Genomic DNA, 20,455 nt, shown 5'->3' with positions numbered 1-20,455 from the left:
TTGTGCATTGCCAGTGCCTTAAAACAGTACCAATTTTGTGATCTGTATAAACAATTAGAACAAGGTAATAGAGTTGGGCAGGCAGGAGGAACACATTAGAAAGGGTCAGGACAGTTTGTCGAGTTTCATACTATTGTTCATAACAATTAGGGAAAAAAATGCTCCCCTCCATCCCAAGTGTTATGACGTAGGAAAAGCTACTTTTGATTAGACAGGAAACAAGATTTGAGATAAAAATTTTTCCTTCTGTTTTGATTGAGCATGTGATTCTGAAATTACTCTCATTCAAAAAAGCTTCCTGAAGAAGAGTGTTGCAGAAGAGAAAGGGATGAGAAAATTGAGATATACTCATGAAGGCACAGGCTGTGTGCCAGCCTGAGGCACTGCCAAAATCCATATGCACAGTGAAGCAACACACTGGCCATCACCTAATGCTCAGAAGACCTACAGCCTCACCTTTTCATACATTTTATTTTCTCAGTCTAATGGCCAATACTGCAGTGCCTAAAAAATAGCACGAGTTTTCAGTTTGACTGTTTGCTGTCATTTTTGGAACAAAATAATTCTTTTCCTCCAAGGAATGTGAAATGCTTCTTTTTTTGCACTGCCTAACTTAAGACTTCCCCAACTTACTTACCCTTGCTTCCCCATCCTCCACTTCCTCCCACACCCATCTGGCTTTCCTTCCTTTGGAGACTCTATCGCTTTATTTTAGAGACAAAACAAAATTAAATTGCTAAACAGTAGTGAGTGCAAATTTCCATTCCTTCTATTTTTTCCTTAAATCTTGTTTCCCAAATATCCACTAATAAAAATGAGGAAGAAAATATTTACCTGGCTGACTAATGCTGAGACAGTATTTTATTAGCATGTATTGGCTGCAATAAGTACTGAGGTTGTTTTTCTAACAGAACTGCTTTTTAAGCGTCTCTATAATAGTTTACCTGAAAAAAAATGAATGTGTTCTTACAATGTTTCTGCATAAAGGCAAAGAAAAAGACCTCTGAAAGTTCTGCCAATGGTACCCATGCGTCTACATGTAGTCAAGTCTGGCAGTTTGTTCACATCAGAAGCCTGCTTTCAAACTTGGATCCTTCTTTTCACAGCATCCAAAGAGATCCTTGGAAAGAAGATCTTTCTGGACTCCTCAAAGAGAGACTTGGAATAATCTCTATTCTAGTAAGGCAGCTTAATTAGTTATTGCCCCTTGTTCAGCAAACAGGGGCACTTCCTTAGGAACAGATTACACTCTCTTTGCCAACACCAATTTATGTCACTGGCTGCTGCTGAGTATTTCCAGTACATGCAAGGAACTATGCTTGAAACAAATTCCTTAACTGCATAAAGTTAGCATCTGTTGTCCTTCTAACTCTTCCATATATTTAAAGCTCATTTTGAAACATGAATTGCCATGCAGGCCCCTCCATCCAGAACCCCAATTCCATGGTCCGTCCTTTCCTATGGCACTGTCCCAGTCAGACAGCAATGCACCCTCAGCCCAAGAGCAGGCTTCCCCTCACATCAGAACTCAGGTACACTTTAAGTCTTGGTCTTCCCTACAAAAGTTATGCACATACAGTTATTTCCAAGTAGACACCTACCAAATTTTCTTGTACAAACAGTTGGATGTAAATATAGATTAAAGAGGCCCTTCAGAACTTTAAGGAGGCCTGATCACTGTCTTCTGTTTTTAAATACCAAGACAACCTTGCTAACCTTGCTAATATGTACTACCTGAAGGGCAGAAACAGAAGCCAGATAAAATCTTTCCATATGGTGGTGCCAGCATGCCATTTAAATGTCAGAAAGAACAAAACAACCCCATTCAATATGCCATGTAAGACCACTCAGATGTGTTCACCAGCATTCCAAAATAATTTAAGCAAAATCCTGATACAGGAGAACTGATCTAGGGATCTCATGGTTCTATACATTTATATTTTAATGCTAATAGAAGAATGTTATTATGGAAACATTAGATTAGCTGAACCTGATCTCCCTTCAGTAAAAGTGCTTCTGTGCTACACCCACACAAAGCTGCAGTAACCTACCTGATGCATCGAAACTGCAACAGTAACCACACAGCTGATATTTATACAAGTTTTCTTCCTCTCCACTGAGCACATTCTGGTATTTGAAAATGGTAGTTGTTACACTTTTGGTCACCACCAGCACAAGTCTACAGCCACAGAGGCTCTGGCTCTCTAGACCTGGCTGTTCTTCCTATCAGAAGAAACCACCTAAGACCATGTAATTATAAATACCTAACATAAAGGCCTTCATAAAATGGTTTCACTGTTTGCTCTTGCATAAGAAAAGCAGCACAGAGAATGTTAATGAGATGCTGAGTTTATTCTCTTCTCTGGGCTAATCACTCTCTTTTGCTGTGACAGCCAATTAAAAACAGTTGCTGTAAAGATACTGCAGGAGATGGCTGCTCCAGGGGGATTTTGGAGAAGCTGTGCAAGGGAATGACTGCGAAAGGAGTGCCAAACTTGGAAGGTTCCAACCAGCACAGGCAGCAGGCAAGGGGGCAGCCAGAACGGGCAAGGCCAGAGCAGGGTGGTTCATGACGAGGAGGGTGAAGGGGCTGAGCCGGCTCAGCAGCTCTCGGTCAGCAACCGCACACAGACTCACGCCTGGGCAGATGGTCCTTGGGACTTACGGGGCTAAACTCAGACCTGATCCTGCTGAGAAGGGGGATTGTTAAGCCCCGAGAGCAAAGCGGGTCATTCCTTACGAAACGCCGCAGTGCCGGGCTCGGTGCCGCGGGGCTCGGGGCACCGGCAGCAGGGCGCTCCCGGCCGGCGCCGCTCACCCGGGCCCCGCTGCTGCGCCCGGAGCTGCGGCCACCCGGGCACGGAGCCCAGGAACTCCTCCTGCCGACAGGCGGACGAGTCTTTGCTAACAAAATGTTCATGTACATTGGACAAAGGGGTGATTCCAAGAGCTGTGTGACACCATTAAGGAGATCCATAAGGAGTACACTCAACCTCCGGGTAAATTAAGCTTATGACTTTCAGAAAATATATCAAAGCTTGAAACATTTTCCATAAAAATGCAAACATCTGTTGCACAGCTGCAATGCAACATTCTGACTTAGTCCTTAAAAAGATTTATTAAATAAATTAATAACTTCTAAAAGTACAACAGATATGACAAGAAATACTGGTTTATCTTATATGATACTGAACAGTTAATACATCACAATAAATATTTTCCCCTAATAGATTTGACTCCAAATGTCTAGATATTCTCCTGTAACTGAATGTGAATAATCTGCAATTCTTCCCCCCACTTCTCTATCAAAACATAATAATATAAAATGTTCTTATCAGCATAGCTATTGCTACTTATAATGACTACAAGGCAGTGTTGGGGGCCGCGCCAAGGCAGAAATTTATAACCAGATAATAATACCTTTTTTGCACTTTCAGGACCTGCTTCATCAAAACGAAATCTGACAATACGGAAGTCTTTGCAATAAATTATTAATTCCGTTGGGTTAAATTTCAGTTTTTGGTTGGGACCAAGGACCTTCTGCTTCCTCTTGGTGTCATTCACTGCAAAGAAGAGAAAGTTATTCAACTGTGTTCTGTAAGGAAACACAAGATTGGCTCAAACAGACAACAGTAATGCTGCTGCCAGAAGGTTTTTATTTATTGGCACACTTGGATTCAGGTAGAAAATCTGTTGATTCCTGTTAGTAAAAGCTTATGTTTCACTAAAATTAGGGTAAATCTCATGTTTTAGAAAAGGGGTAACAAATGTGGGCCAGTGCAAGACAATGTAACAGGTCAATAGCACCTCTTTGTTGTAAAAAAACCAATAGTATTTCTTCATCATGTTCTTCCTCAGAAACACAGTAATCTTTTCACAGTGATTACAACCAACTTTGGGCATTGAAAACTTATAACCAATAATTTAGATTACCTACAGTCAGAAAACTAAGTGTTTAACAGCCCATGCCAAAAACAAAATTTGAAAACTTACCATTTTTATGAAATTTTAAATTACAAGATGAAAAACACACTTAACAAATAGTTTAGTCTAAGGAACCCAACAGATCAAAACCTGGATCTCCACAAGAGGTATTTTGTTTCTTATGATTAAGATGTCGACTGCCATTTGCAGATTTTTGGAGATCACCAGCTATTAGCTTGCTAAGAATTAGAGGGGATTGAAAACTACAGCATTTGTCTTGTCAGAAATCTATGTCTAACTGTATAAGCTATTTTTGCAATATAGTGTATTTCAGTGGCAGAGATTCAGATGATTCAATGTAAAAACGTTGCAAACAAAATTCTGTACTGCTAGAACGTGTCTCTCCTACAATACCTGTTGATTCAGTATGGTAGTTACAAATATAAAGACTATAATAAAAAGACCCAACTAAGTCTCCTGCATGGCATGGCATCTCAAGAGTTATTCAGCATTTGAAGCTTTTATCCTAATTTTAAATAAACCAAATACTTGAAATCAGGGAAGATTAATAACATAAAACCTCAAGTGCCAACAATTCTGCAGAACTTAACTGGCAGGAAACAGTTTGGTACTGAATAAGAATAAAGCCTGTCATTATACTCAGCTGTTTTTGACATACCTGTGACAATCTGCTCGATGCATGTGAGTGGGACATCGTGTTCACCAAGGAGGAGGTTTTTATAATGGAATTTCTGAAACACATGAACTCACAGCCATTAATTGCAGTTCTGCAGTTTGCAACCAGATATACAGCACAACTTTGAAGAAACTATGATAAAAATCAGGCATGCCTAGGCTTTTCTGACAGGTACTACCCTTGCCTCTTCCCAGGTAATTAGAGGTTAGAAGCTGCTGAACTGCACATTGAGCAGTTTAGAAACTCCAGTGGAATATGCAAAATAGCCTCCCTATTTGCACTGAATTTACTGAATTAGTATCAAAAATTACTCTTAGAAATTCAATACAATTTGAAGTATAATATATATATATGGAATATAAGAAATCTCCAATTATTATTACTTTTGTAAGCATGGGAAGAAAAAAAATATTAATTCTACTTTCAGGGACAAATTTTGACAACTACTTTGTGTCAAAAATTAACCTTTTGAAGTAGCTCTGGTCAAACTTCCTAACCATTATTGAATAAACATCTATCTACTTTCAGAGCTATAAACATCTTTAGTTAATGGAACATTTCCTTTAAAAGCCCCAGATGGAAGTGCAAAGTCTACTGAAAATAACACAGCTAGTACTTGGATTTCTAGTGTTGTATGCTGTGCTGTTCAAACACTGATCATGGCTTTGAATGTCATGAGCTCTGCTTTGACAAAGCAGAAGAGCTCTTCTCCCCTGTTCCTGTTGTTTCATCCACAATGAATTCTCATTTAATGGTTATTCTGCCCTCCATCAGTAACACCAATAAAACACCACATGGAGAGAGCTTTGCTGATCTGACACTTGTCTGGTCTAAAGGACATTTGCAAACAGCTCCTTCGAGGAGGAATACATCTGTGTATAATTCCTGCTCTGCCTTTTGCAAAACCACTTCCTGGAGAAGCCTCCATACATGGAGGTGAAGGGAGCTGGCTGTACTTCTGTACAACTCTCTTGCTCTTGTTCTGATATGAATGAATGGAACAGCAACAAATTCAGAACAGGACAGTGCAACCTCATCCTGTAACCTGCTTAGAAGGCATCCATTTATATCAGATATGAGACAGACTGTGTGAATAATTTCACTTATCACATTCATGATGTAGCCAAGTGAGCAATAACCAACCTGCAGTGGCATTGGGTCATCTGTAATAAAGGAAATCTTGAAGTTAGTGCAAACCAGCTTGCCCCACAGATCATACTGGCTCGTGTCTGTTGCAACGCACTTTCTCACAAAATTTACTTCATTCACCACAATTTCACCTGAAACAGAAGAAAGGGAGGGGAAAAGAGAAGCCTATATAAATCCTGTAGGTACAACAATTCTAAGTCTGTAGTACCAAGCAACCCCTCTTTACTAGTTTCAAGTTATCCACCTCTTACGGGTAAACATGGAGTTTAACTAACACCACTCCAGGGAAAACAAAAAATTACCATTCCAAAATGAATAATATTGTGCAGTAGTTAAAACCAAACCCAAAACCAACGAAAACTACCAAAAGTAACCTCAAAGAACAAAAACCAAAAGAAACCCCACAAGAAACCCAACTCACAGTCAAACCCAACGAAACCACACACTACTTCCCTTAGATACAGAGATCAAGATCTGCAATTCTCCACTATTAAAAATTCATTGGTTTGAACAACACTGTCCTTTAAACAAGCAAACATTCCCATACTTCATGTAGTATTTGTTTTAAAAACTGAAATTAGTTGGCTATTGTTAAGTACTTCAGAGAATTTTATGAACTTCCTGAATTCAGAATCATTAGGCCACATGATATTTTGCATTTATAAAGACATTTTCAGGTGACTTCAAAAAACTGAACACAAACACATTTCCAACTTTTTACTGTGACTGTCTAATGAAGGAGACATTTTCTGAATTTTCTTCATAAAATAGAAGATCCAAAATAAGAAAAAAAAATTATGCTAATTGGCCTGGCATCAGCTATAAAACAAAAAAAAAGCATATAGCCAAATGAGACTGAGGACCATTTAAAAAGAAAAAGTGAATCACTACACAAAATCATACTTTTCAGTTCCACAGCCAAAATTTCTGAAAACTAAACAGTAACTCTTCCTTCAGTAATCTTAGTAATTCCTTTTATTCCTGTACAGAGCTTTCACTTTTGTCATCAGATCAACCACCTCCTGCTGCTGCTGTCTAACATAAATGGTGTGGGAATACAAGTGTGCTCCAAAAAAAAGTGTAGTTTCATATTGGCTCTGAGATTCTGCTTAGGAGAAACTAAGGACTAAAGAGTGCTGAAGCCTAATTTGCTCGTAATAGGTCTGGCATGTTCAGTCCCAGTTGCCTGAAATGCCATCTGACAGTCATGCTCTGCAAGGAAACAGCAGCTCTTTGGGCAGCTGTGCTGGCAGCAATCAGCTACTGCATGTCCAAGGAGCAGAACCACAGCAGGAATAAATTCCCCATTTATCTCCTCTCTAGAGCAGGTCTTTTTTCAGGTGATGAGCACTGCAGCCAAGTAAGCATACCTTGAAAGGACTGCCTTTAGTGTCCCAGACACTTGAGAGAAATGCAGCTTTTGCTGTCTCCAGGCCCTCCAGCACCTTAGCTATTTCACCCAGCTGTCCTACTGGTCCTACTGGATCTCTTGCCCTTGATACAATCAGGGATCCGCCTGGAAGTCACTAAGAGCAGCAGCAGCATCTCTGCCTTTGGCTCAGCTGTTCAGCTATAAAAATGTCTTGGTCCAAGTCTCTAGCCTTGAGGTGCCAGAATTGTGATCTGTGTTCTGGGACTGTTTGAATATGTGAGGAGACAAGTTCCACTGACCTGTGTTATCATACACATGAATATTCTATGCCAGAAGTGGCAGGCACTGTGAAAACGTCTATAAACAGATCTCCTGGAGCTTTAAAGTCTTTCCTCAAACAGTGCTAAAACGTGCTTAAATAAGCTTTTGAATATGAATATAAAAAAATCTGATTCTGACAGCTTCAGTACAAATAGTTCATCCAAGTCCACAGCAGCTGAAAACAATGTCTTATAATGGGGTACATGAGAATGACAAGCCCTGCTTCTGTTAAACATTGTCATGAAAATGTTTCAATACTTAGCATGGACTGGCCTGACACTTTCTAATGCCCAGAATTTCTTCAAATAATCTATTTACTTAAATAACTCCAAAAGCCCAAACCATTTATTGAAGCACTTTCTTCTCAGTGTTGGTATTAAGTCTTCAACTATTCAACATGAAGTTCTAAGTCACCTCCTCTGTGTGAAGAAAATCAACCTCCTCATAAACTGAGTTCTAAGTAGTTTTTATTCCTCTCTCTCTACATATTGACAGTGTATTACTGCAATATTAATAAAAAATATTCTAATAAATAATTCTAATAAAAAAATATGGAGAGCTAAATACACAATGAAACATTTTGTAACATTCACTTATCTGTTACCAAGTATAATATTTTTTACTATCACACAGGAGACACTTCTAAAAGCAAATTACTATTATCAAACTATTTCAGTACTTCATTATTTTGATGTAACCAAACAGGAAAGATATTAAATACATTCAATTTAAATCTACTACAGTTTAAAACATGCCTGCTACATCATTCTCTTTCCAAAGAGAGTCAGTCCTTTTTACTTCCCTCCTTCATTCCTCATAATTGTGTGGCTACACTGCAACAAGTTAACTCTAATCCTATTTTAGTGCAACTGCATTTAGTTTAATTTCATCCACCACAAATGCATTCTGGATCTTCTGGCCTAGCTTATCTTCTGCTCACAGGTTTGCAGCCCTAACATTTTGATATTTTGAACCTAAGGATTAAGGTATAGCAGGACAGAATGTGTTCACACTAACTTCAGCCAAAGAACGAGAAAGTTTGCAAATTTAATAGATGCCATTTCTAAACACTTCTAGAATTTTTTTTTATTTTTTTTTTCCAAGATGCAGGTTTGGAATTTTATGTGATCCATCTTTCATCCCTCATTTGGACATCTATAACGAGCAATATATAAAGGAGCAAACCTTTCAAAATGAGCAGATAAACAACATGAGTAGTAAATGCAGGACTTGCACAATGAACCCTTCTTGTGTTTTTAGCTGAGTAGGTGATTTCTCCTACACAAGACAACAACAGAGCTATTCAGAGATATTACACTGCACATTTCTACAATGTAGCTGCTGCTTTTTTCCAGTAAACAGTCACAAGCTGTTCCAGACATGGAACAGCAGTCAACACTTCCATCTGACTCCAAAAGTCAAAGAATGATCTCAGGAGACGAGAGCAGTTTGTTTAAACTTTGACAGGAAACCAGAAGAGAAATTACAGGTTGCCACCCTTACATAGAAAGCCTAAACACATTTAATAAAAATATTTCTACATTAAATACGCAAATCACAAAAATAACAGGAGATACTGAATGATCTATCTAGATAATACACTCTCCACCTACCACACAGCCTCAAAAACTGTTAAACTTCTGAAAAAATCTGCTACATCTCCCAGAATCACTTGCAATCTGACTGGTTCAAATTTTGGATGTTAAGAGATACATGGCATGTATTTAATCCAGCATAATGCATAACCCACTACAATCAAAACAAAGAGCAGCCAGCAGAGCCTGGGAACATGTGGGAGCTGGGAGAGAGGCAGGAGAACCCTGCTGAGCCCAGGGGTCAGCAGGAGGGAGCACTGGACAGCACAGCTGTGCTCTCCCCCAGTACAGCCACACCACTGTACCAGGCTTGTGGCAATTTGTTTCCTCAACATTTCAAACATAATCCCTAAGCACTAATCTCCTAAAATAAAGGATGTTCTACACTGTTTTCACTACAATATTTTTGTAACTTTTGGTGCCCTCCCTCACAGGATCAAGTTTAATTCTTTTGTTTATCTAATAATGATAATTTGTAACTTTTCAGGGAAGAAGGCTGATTTGAGTAGCATCAAGGACCACGACCTTATTAATGCAGGAGGTGATACATACTGAGCAGTTTTCAACAACTCTAACAATACTGACTGAACAGAACAGTGCTGCCCAATTAAAAGAACTGAGCAGTATTTTATACATACAGACACATACACAGATCAATACATACACAGAGAGATCATGGCACACATACATACACATCTTCAAATGCTAACAGGCAGTATTTTTATCACATTAAAAATCTGATACTTGCTAGAGGCAATAAACAGCTGAAATCATACTCCATAAATCAATAATGCAAATTCTTCAAGCTCAATAAGATTGCAGGCACCCTACATGCTGCAAAGGGAACTTTCCCAATGCTGTACCAGAAGCACAAGAACAGATTTACCAGCATAAACTTTCTTTAATGAGCATTGAAGCTCCATGGGTATGTTCAATGTCTAACAGACATAAGAATAACAGAGGTTATTAAGTACTTTATCCAGTCATGTAATTTCTACCTAAATCCATAAAAAACTAGCACCTGGAAACTAAACTCCTGCTTCCCATTTACAACACTGGTAGTGATAATATCCAAGTAAGACAACAGAAAACCAGCTTGTTAATGTGAAACATAGTCTTAGAAGTTCACAATAGAAAAGCTCAGGTTAATTCAAGTAGCTATTTAACTGTTAAGAATGCATAATAATGAGTTCACTTGTAAAATATTTGGCAAACAATTAACTCCTGGAATTTCCCAAGTAAGAATTTCCAATAAAAACTTCATTAATAAGTAACTGAAATCTACATTTTTGTCACTTTATCTGCTCTCTTGTGGAGAGAATACCAAAATTTTAGTTTATTAGTATGCATCAAGCATTTAGATGTAAATGTTTCTAATCCACTTCTAAATGAATCTTCTGTTCAGTGTGCTCAGGCACTTGCAAACTTAAGTTAAAAAAAAGTATTTATAAGCTCATGAAATAATTGTCTTTCATCTATTTTCTGATTTTCATGAGCCCTTACAAGGTTGTTCCAAAAGGACAGCTTTTGTGATTACTGGGGAATGAAAAACAATTTGCATTAATTTTTAACAGGAGAACCTGAGATATCTACCAAAGAACAACTCTGACCACTGCTTGGAGAGTGGTGTGTTATAAATGCACAACACCAAAAGAGCTTGTTTTGCCAGTCTCATTAAAAATTATTATTAAAATATCATATATTAATTAATTATTTTCTCTAGTGTGCTAAAAGAGCTTAGATAAAATTTTTAAATGCTCAGTAAGGGAAAAAGTAGCAAAAATATACAGGCTTCCTGGTAAGTTGTCAAAGATCATCTCTGTGTTTTCCATACACAATAACAAGACTAAAATCAGTGTATTCCCAGTAATGACTAATCTTTATGAAAATTGGAGGAAAAAAAAAAAACACTCAAAAAAACCCAAACAAACAAACCAAAACAAAAAACCACAAACCACCCAAAAACTAAAACCAAACAAACCCACAGCTGGGACCTGAGAATATAATTGCTTTTCTGAACTAGGATGGGTTGCTCCACAAGCTTTCCTCACACCTCAGAACTGCAGTGAAGGACACAAAAATGTAGAGTAGACAACAAACAACAGTAGTTCAGATGGCAAGAAGGGAACATCCATCAGAAGCAAAGATCTCATTATCAAACAGATTGAAAAGAAAGTATTGCAGCAAACCAAAAAGCTGCTTACAGAGTTGCTTTAATCCAGGAACTTGTATTATCACTAGAATAGAAACAGTTCCATATTCAACATTCACTTCCACCTTGAGCCTTGTGCTGGCACTGCCATTTACGACAGATTTTGTTAGTCTCATCAGAGAACTGATCCAGTTAAAAATTGATTTTTTCTTCCTTTTTTGTCAGTTCAAATTTCACCTGAATCAGCTCTGATCTGGCTTGTTATTTGGTTGCACAAAAAAGTATCAGCATGAAGTAGTTAATAAGAACACACCTGTGTGTGAGAAAAATGGAATAATAAACAGCTCCTGTTGGCATCTGTATGCATAGCTGGGCCAAATGAAAATAAACTCTTATCACCAGAGCCCCTCCAGTAAGAGTTTTAGCATGTTTTAGTGAGAGTTCTGTAATGTGAACAATAGACAAGCCAGTGAGGAGGGAGTGTGCTTGGTGTTTGCATATTTTTAAGTCTGGCTACATAAACTACAGACTCCCAAACCCTGCCTTTGCCTAAACAATATAATCAGTAACAATTTGAGAGGACTGAGGTTTTCAGCTTCTTATTTTGTAACTATATTTCAGTACAAGTTACAGATGCTGAACTTCTAATGTACTACTGGGTCTGTTAAATTATACAGGTTTGGCTTAATAAATAAATTAATATAGAAGCATTTGTTTAGAAATTAGTTTGGAATCAGTTCACTGAAGACTCGCTTCATTGGAAGAAAACGTAACTGCCAAGAGACAAACCCCCAGTAGCTTGGCCAGATGATAACTCGGAATCTACTGGGTTTAAATGACTTGTAGCATTAAACAAATGTGGGGCAGAGTGGCAGAAACCAACTATTTTGCAACTTCTTTGCAAAATGTACATGTAAAAACATTAAAATACTTAAAACAGGGTCATCTTTCTAGCTTCAAGGAATTAGTTCCATAATGGCCTACAGCTAATCTGTTGCATAAAGGAAATTATTTTTCCAGATGTTTACAAATACTAAAATATATTACTAGTCAGAAGTTTTAAGAAATGCATTTTATAACATAAGACAGGACAAAATTACTCCATCCAGTAAAAGCTACTTCTAAGATTGTATCTGGTACTTAGATTCTGCAGGCAGACTGCCTTGGTTGTCCTTACATCCTTAAAAAAATTAAACCCAAACACAGAACAAGCAGTTAACTGAATCCAAACCACACCTGAAAATTTATTTTGAGCTAAACAAACAAAAAAGCTGTAACAGAAAAGACTACTTACTATATATTTACTGTGACATCTCGTTCTAAATCTAAGTCAAATGTTTAGTCCATTTTTAAACTTCTTGCAATATGAAGAGCTAGTTTTCAGAAACCTGTTGTTTCATGTTTCAAATCCAGAATTCAAAACTCTCCTAACTTATATAAAACTTCTGGCAATCTTTGTATAGGTAACAAAAAAACCTGAAACATCTACTTTAAAAAATCTTCAGGGAGTTACATTATTTTCCAAATTTTGAAATTTCTAATCTGGCCATTCTTAAATGCTGAAAATAATTTCATGCTCTTGTATGACACCGATTCATGAAAAAAAGTTGCAACTACAAAACTTTTTTGCTTCCTTTTTAATATCACCTATTAATTTAAAAAACAGACAAATGAATTTTCACAGTAATATTTCAGTTTCCAATAAAAAGCCTAACCCTGCGATATGATGAGTCTCACTCAGCTGCACACGGAGAGAGCGAGCCTGGCGAGCACTGCACAGCACTGGGAAGGAGAACCAAGAGCTCGGAGCGCTCTGGAGCAGGGAGGAGCTGCCCTCGGGCTATCGGCACTGACAGGCTGTCGCTGCTCAGCAGCAGCACACGCACATCCTTGGCACATCAGGTAATGCCTTCCTGAATATCAATACCTCATCCCAGAAACAGCCACGGGAAAAGACAGCGACACCTAAACAACGCCACTTTTCCCTCGGAGGCATTAAGGCAAAATGATTTCTAACAGCCAAGCGGGGCAGACCCGCCAGATCTCGGGGTTGCTCATTAACCTCCTTCAGCTGTGCCCGGCTGCACAACCCCGCCCTGCCCCGGGCCGAGCCTCCGCTCCCCGCCCCGGGACACCACAGACCGAGGGGAACGGGGGAAGGCGCAGGTAGGTCCAGAGCAGTGAGAAAGGAACGTACCTGGGGCACTACTGCACAAAGGGGCCTCAGTGAACACTGGATTCCCCTCTCCTATCACATGATGTGTTGCAGCTGCTCTGGAACACATGACTCAGTGTAATAAGGAATTACAGAATGCAGAAAAAACCAAAAAGCTGGGAGCTAACTTGTGAGAGAAACAGACTCTTCTAAAAGATTAAATCTTTCCACGATACAGTCTTAAAAACCTCCCAAAATTAAATTTCTATAGTCACTTGCCTTTCTAAAGGCACATATATATAAAAAAGCCAACAGAAATCAAAAAAGCAGGTGGTAAAGTCAATTGGCATTATTAAATAAAAGCTGAATATATCCAATGGCAAAAGTCTTGAACAGGACACATAATTCCACCTCAGCAAAAAACAAGAACTCGTTCAGAATTAATCAAAAAGATTATTACAAATACAGGAAATTTCATTTTTGGGACCTACTAAGACAAGCCAAAGGGAGGCAGAACAAAGTGGACATGTAACACATCTGAAAATCACAACTTGTATGAAATGTAGGAATATGGCTTGATGTTTGCTGTATCCTACAAGAACTAGGATTTATCCAAAGGAACTGGATGGTGGTGATTTCAGGGGGAAAAAAGCAGCAATTAAAAAGATCTCTAACAGCATATAATTAAACTACAGAACTTGCTACCATGTGAAACTGTGGGTGATAACTGTTTACAAGGCTTTAGAAAACAACTGCATAAACTCAAGCAAGACAAATGCAGCAAGAGGAGCTGAAGGCGATGGCACAGTTCGTATGACATCCTGTGACTCCTCACTCGGGTGTCCCCAGGAGGCTCCTGCAAGAGCAAAGTGCCCATGGCGCACTCCGCAGGGAGCAGCTGAGCGCTGCTTGCCCTGCTCCCGTCTCCCGCGTTGCCTCCGACCCTGTCCCCGCCGCCACCAGCGCGGCTCCGAGCACTCACCGCTGGCAGCGCTCAGGTTCATCTGACCACGACACGGGCACACACAACAGCCTGTGCAAACTGCTCCCAATAGCACCTCACCCACCGCCACTGCCCCTTGGACTTGCCTTAGCACTAACAAGCCTTAAAGATAAGATCTACGTTCTAATTCAGTTTAGTCTATAATTTAATAACCATTTCCAGCCTTTTTGTAAAAAAACAGGCAACAATTACTATCTTAATGTACTAGCAAATTAGCATACTGAACAACAATTTAGCTAATTCAAGTGGGCATAAAGATTCGGGAGTTACAATCCTTTCTTCACACTCAATCAGATGCTCCACTGGTTACATAATCTGCTGCAGAATGCCCTGGGTGAGCAATCTGGGAGGATCTTGCTGCCTGGTCTTGCCTAAACACAGTGTGGCACTGGTTCCAGTACAGACACCAGACTGGCCCACTGTCCATCCCTGTACTGCACTTTGCCATTCACACTGTGCAGACACGCTGCATTCACGGTCCACTTGTGCTGGACAGGTTTTTTTAATGATCAAGTTAATAGCTTGGAAACCTACAGACACCGTTATGGAAAATAGGCTACAGGTGATCCCCAGAACAAAACACACCTTCAGGTTTAACAGTGTGAACTCCATACTCCCCTAAGGTACACAGACTAATTTCCTACCAGCCAGGCAAGGCACTTTACCAGACTCACTGGTAGACTACCTGCTATTTCTGTAATTTTCCTCTTTGACATGCTTATAAAACCAGCAATGCAAACAAACAAAGGGGGGGAAAAGTGAAACTGTTACAGAGGCCAACTCTTAACTAATTCTGCAGAAACTCTCACTCACAGAGCTAACACTAGGAAAACAGAGCTGCAGAAATAAAAAGAGAGCATTTTTATAACTCCACCTCAAACATATATCATGTTTTGCAATGAAATTGTACCAAATTCTACAAAATTACTTGCTTTTCCCTGCAGCATCAGTCTTGTCCCTTACAACCAAGGTTTTCACTTGTTTTAAATGATATTTGCTCCTTTTCCCAATAAACACCCTCCTCAGGGCATACAGTTCCAGCAGAACACAGGCTTTGCTCCAAATTCTGATGAGATGCAGGGTCTGGGCTCCAGAGGAAACTTTTAAAACAAACTTTACAGGTTGAAAGTTGATTCCAATGAATTGTCTTTTTTTAAGTAAAAACCACTTCATTTTCTAAGCAGATGTAGTATTTCCTAGCCTGTGACACCTTGTCCTAACCTCCACTGTGCAGAAATACAAGTTAGACAGCAGAGTATTTAGCTCCTTTGGAATTAGTAAGCAAGCCACTCCCTCAGAGTCACTATGTTTTAGGAATCAAAAGCTTAATACAACCATTTTCAGGTTTTGAAGATTAATAAAACCAGTACCTGCTTGTGCTAATGTAACTTAATTCCAAAAGAACTCCTTACAAACTCCACTACTTAAAAAAGTGTAACAAACATTCTGCCACTCAGGTTTATCTCTGCTCCTGAGCGCAAAAGCAATTTCACACAATTGTTAAGGACAGGATATTAGGAATGCCACACTGAAACTGTATTTACAAGGAAGTGCAAGTCAGCCTTAATATAATTAAATGAGTTGGAATTTGGCCAGGAACTCGAGTTATGACAAATCCAAAAGCCAGTCTATCCAACAGTACAACGTGTACTTGTTTATGCACTTTTCTACAGCACGGTTGATGACAGAAAGAAAAAATATCTTTAGGCTGGTGCTTAACTTCAAACAGGAAGAATTGCATTTAAGTAGTTTTAAATAAGTCACTTCTAACACCCTCCCAACTCTTATACAGAGTCATGAACAGATTTTGTCAGAGCTATTCTGTGGCTATTCAGAGCAATGAATTTTATTGTGAAATCATTCAAAATAATACTATAGAATGATATGGAGGTAGAAACTTTAAGTCTGTGGTACCTCATACTGTGGTTTCTACATAACTTGGGGCAATTTACTACAAATGTCCCAAAAGCCATCAAATGCTGACTTCAAAGAGACTGCAGACAAGGAAAATAATGCAAAGAGGGAATAAATACAAGCCAGCTGAGAAAAGCAAACCCAGTCGGCACCATTCTAAGAGTACTTGGGAGTTTGACAAATAGAGCATGAACCACACTGCAAAAAGTGGCAGCACAGAAGTTACTTTTTGTAACTGCTCATGGCCAGTCCCACAGCAAAGGCACGATGTGCTACATTTCGAGCAAAGCACTCTCTAGTGCCTTGCAGTTGCTGCGGAATGTCTCAGAGAAGAACACGCAGTCACTTCCTTGTGAGTCAAAGGCCTTGGATGAATATCAACTGCAAAATAATCAGTGAGATGCCAAGTGGTAAGCAGAAGTTTTGCAAGCATAAAAATATAACTCTTTCAAATATCAAGCAATCTCAGCAATGTATTTTAAGAAATTTATGCCTCAAGCAAACTCTGCATTCTTTTGTTTCATGAAGAATGTCAGGCAGTTGTTATTTACTCTTTCAGTTGAAGCTCTTCCATAGTGTTTCAGCCTCTTAGGTACCTTACTTGACCATATCATATATCAATTAGTACTGCTTAATTAGCAATAAGCCTATGTAAAGTAGTGACAAAAATAATTTTCAAGAGTTGTTTATACCTACTTTAGTGTATGCGTAAATTCTTATTTTTAAATATACATTCTGAATGTTAAGAAAAAAATGTAGTATGACATTGTTTTAAGCTCAAAATTGTCCTTAGAAACTCCAAGCCAAATTTATAACTGTGATGTACAGCTTGCAATGAAAGTAATCTTGGGAACAATAGATTGTTCCTTCCATATCTGAAAAAAGGCTTTTAGAAATCCTCATTACTCAAACTGTCATCTACCAGAGATTATTTCTTATTCAAAATATGGATGTCATTAATATCCTGTATTTTTATAAATATGTTATGATGAGCAGTAATAAAAGCATTGCTTTATTTCACCCACACCCTAAAAAGATTCTTCTGTAGAGGTCTGAAGACACAAATTCCAAACTTACCTAACAGCACCATATCAAATAAGAGTAAATGAATAAAGATGGCATAAGAAGTTTGCCAATACAGAAGTCAATCATACCCACATACTGGAAATTCTATGACTATTTTCCTTTAAAATAAAGGAAGACCCTGACACAGGCTTTGCTACTGGGTTCTGCACACAGGTAAATATCTAACTTCCTGATGAAAATGTCATTGCCAGTAGTCTTCTGAAAGGTGTCAAGAATGCAAAAACACTTAACAGTGGTTTAATTTCCAATACTCACAAAAAAACCAAGGCATTATCTTATATGTAGTAATGCATCACACAGGCAAAGCTGCCTATGTATTTATTTAGTGTTTCAGGTGTGTTAGAGTAAGTTTCTATAGACACAAATACAAATACCTTTTCCTGCTCAAAAGCAATATTCCCTCAATGAACAATGTTAAGATTAAAATATATCAAAATCAATATCAACAGAGGTATTTGTCAAATTCCTGATTCATGCCTACCTGGTAAAAGTACTGGTTCCAGTTTTTTAATTCTTGGTTCTGATGATATATTGTCATCAGCCTGAAGAAAAAAAAAAAAAAAAAAAAGATAATTTATTTACAGCTCAGAACTTTACAGTCAGACACAAGCCTGACCTGCTTGTACAGAAGAAAAAGTTATTTTAACTTAAAAAGTTCATCTTAAGGAGCTAGAATCCAATAAAAGTAAGAGTTTTTAACAATTTTGAGAGCATTTATATTTGTACCAAAAGAATAATAAAATATTTAAAATATTAATGTTTAACAAATTGGGTATCCCAAACTACCACAAGTCACAAGATGAACAAAAACCAACCTGGCTTGACACTCCATTTCAAGAAGTTTTACAGATATAGACACTCACGTTCAAAAAAACTCTCTACTAACTTCTAACATGCACAGCTTCCAACACAGGAAAGATTTAAAAAAATACTAAGGCCTAGAACACGCATATGCCTACTTGTGCTTCAGTTTCAAACCTTAAAACTGAAAATCTTCTACAAAGACAGGAACCTTTGGTGAAATAACCCATGGTTCCTACAATGATAACAATATAACTATTTCCCAAGACTAGGAATATCCAGAACTGTGTTACATCGACATTTCACCTCTACTAAGAAATTGTGAAAAACCAAAAATCAGTTAACATGTGAAACATGTTGCTAGAAGAGGTCCCGTCTTGTCTAAAGTAAACAAATCCACTTTCTGTCAAGTGCACATCCAGATAACACAAAAAGTCCTGGTGGTTCTCGACATACTCAGTACTATATGCACCATATATAACTGACAGATACACTCGGTTTTCTTATTTATGCCATCAGACACGTTCCAAACATGAAGCGATGGCCGCAAGTGTAGTTTAACCATGGGCACAGCAGAGCAGCGCCCGCTGCTTTCTCCTCATCCCGCCCAGCGCTGCGAGCAAAGAGAGCCCAAACACCTGAAGCGTAACTCACAACTTTCCAAAATAACCTCGCACGGGCCGATTCTAACGAACACGAGACTTTATGCTGACAGAAGTCCTGCTCCCCGAGCACCGTGCGGGCTCTGTCCGAGCGCGACGCGGGCACCCGGAGGCCAAGGGGCTGCACCCCGACCCGGCTGCGCAGCTTTTGTTTCCCGGGGCCCGGCGGGCTCGGGGACCCGGCAGCCCCTCACAGGTGCCGCCCGCACCCCCCGGGCCAGCGGGCACGGCCCGGGGCGGCACCTCGGCCAGGGGCAGGGGCGGCCCGGGGCAGGCTGGGCAGGGCAGGGAGGGCAGGTCGGTAATGGCAGTAAAACGCGGTTACCTGAGGCAGAAGGTACGACTTGAAGGTGGGTTTGGGCTGCTTGAGGGAGAACATTGTGGCCGCCGGCGGGCCGGGCCGGGCCCCGGAGGTGGTGCCGACGCCCGCCGGCTCAGGCCCGGCGCCCGCGGCCGCTCGGGCTGCGCTCCCCGTCACTCCGCGGGGGCGGCCCCGGCGCACCCTCCTTCCCCAGGGGAGGAGCCAGCGGCCTGGGCAGGCCCGGGCTGGAGGCGCCGCCGCCCCGCATGGAGCCCCCGCGGCTCCCTGCGCCTCCCAGAGCCGGCCCAGCGGCTCCTCGGGCGGGCGGCGGCCGCGGCCGGGCCGTGAGGGGCGGGCGCGGCCGCGTACGGCGGCGCGGAGGGAACAAGCGGCCGGCGGCGGCGGCCCGGGGCACCGTGCGGCCGGTCACCGCCCCGCCGGCCCGTCCTGCCCGGCAGCGGCCAGACTCCGAGCAGCGGAGCACAGCTCGGCCTCGGAGCCCCGTGCGGGGGCCTGCCGGAGTTGCTGCCGCCCGGGGCTGTCTCGTGAGGCAGCGGTAAAACCCAGCTCCAGCGCGGTGGGGACGGGCGGTGACACTGGCACAGGCTGCCCGGCTGGGTCTGGCAGCGTTCACAGCCAGGCTCTCCAAGGCCTTGAGCAACCTGTTCCAGTGCAAGGTGCCCCTGCCCATGGCAGGGTTCTGAACCGGATGGTCTGTGCTCCATCCCAAGCCCTTGACATTCTGGGATTCTGTGAATCACTTACTGCTATAGAGTTCTTCCCGTCACCCTTTACAGAAGGTGCACACATTACAGCTCTGGGGTGAAAGCAACTCTCCCAGGCACATGTTGTGACTTTTGGGGATGGCTCTGTGTGCAGGGCCAGGAGCTGGACTCCATGATCTTTGTGGGTCCTTTCCAACTCAGCATATTCTGTGTGATTCTGTGAGGGCTGGATGATACCAGCCCCAGGCAGCTCTGCTCTCACCCTCCCACTCTGCAGCCCTGCTGACTGTGCGAGCTGGATGTTGATCCAACATCCTTGTAACTCCCTTTAAGCATTCCAGACACTCATGTGTTGCTCGCCTGAACTTCTCCAGGACATGGAAATAACACAGGCACCTACCTAAACTGCCAAAATCCATCCCTGCTATCTCTCTTAAGTAGGAAACTGAGTAACTTCTCATGTTTGCTTAGTGGCCTGTGGCACCCATAAAGATCCATACTGCAGGTGATTATTCTGACTGCTCTAAACTTCACCTCCACAGTGGAAATACATCCTACATGAAGCAACAGTTTGGGTAGAAATGTGGTTTAATGAAGA

At 40.6% G+C, this 20,455-nt stretch overlaps 1 protein-coding gene across 1 annotated transcript in view; it reads right to left on the bottom strand.

Moving 5' to 3' along the window:
• The window catches only part of MTMR10 (myotubularin related protein 10), a 35,558-nt gene extending 16,270 nt beyond the window's left edge, over positions 1-19,288 (bottom strand). Inside the window, exons 1-5 of the mRNA XM_021554261.2 lie at positions 19,157-19,288; positions 17,850-17,910; positions 5,765-5,901; positions 4,604-4,676; positions 3,421-3,563 (exon numbers count right to left, since the gene is read on the bottom strand). Of these exons, the coding sequence (XP_021409936.1) occupies positions 3,421-3,563; positions 4,604-4,676; positions 5,765-5,901; positions 17,850-17,910; positions 19,157-19,210 (468 nt within the window). The 5' untranslated portion in view covers positions 19,211-19,288. The remainder of the gene's footprint in view (positions 1-3,420; positions 3,564-4,603; positions 4,677-5,764; positions 5,902-17,849; positions 17,911-19,156) is intronic.
• Positions 19,289-20,455: the final 1,167 nt, after the last annotated feature.

Source organism: Lonchura striata, chromosome 11, assembly GCF_046129695.1.
Source record: "Lonchura striata isolate bLonStr1 chromosome 11, bLonStr1.mat, whole genome shotgun sequence".
Classification (NCBI taxonomy): Eukaryota; Metazoa; Chordata; class Aves; order Passeriformes; family Estrildidae; genus Lonchura; species Lonchura striata.
This window is presented reverse-complemented; position numbering and strand designations above follow the sequence as displayed.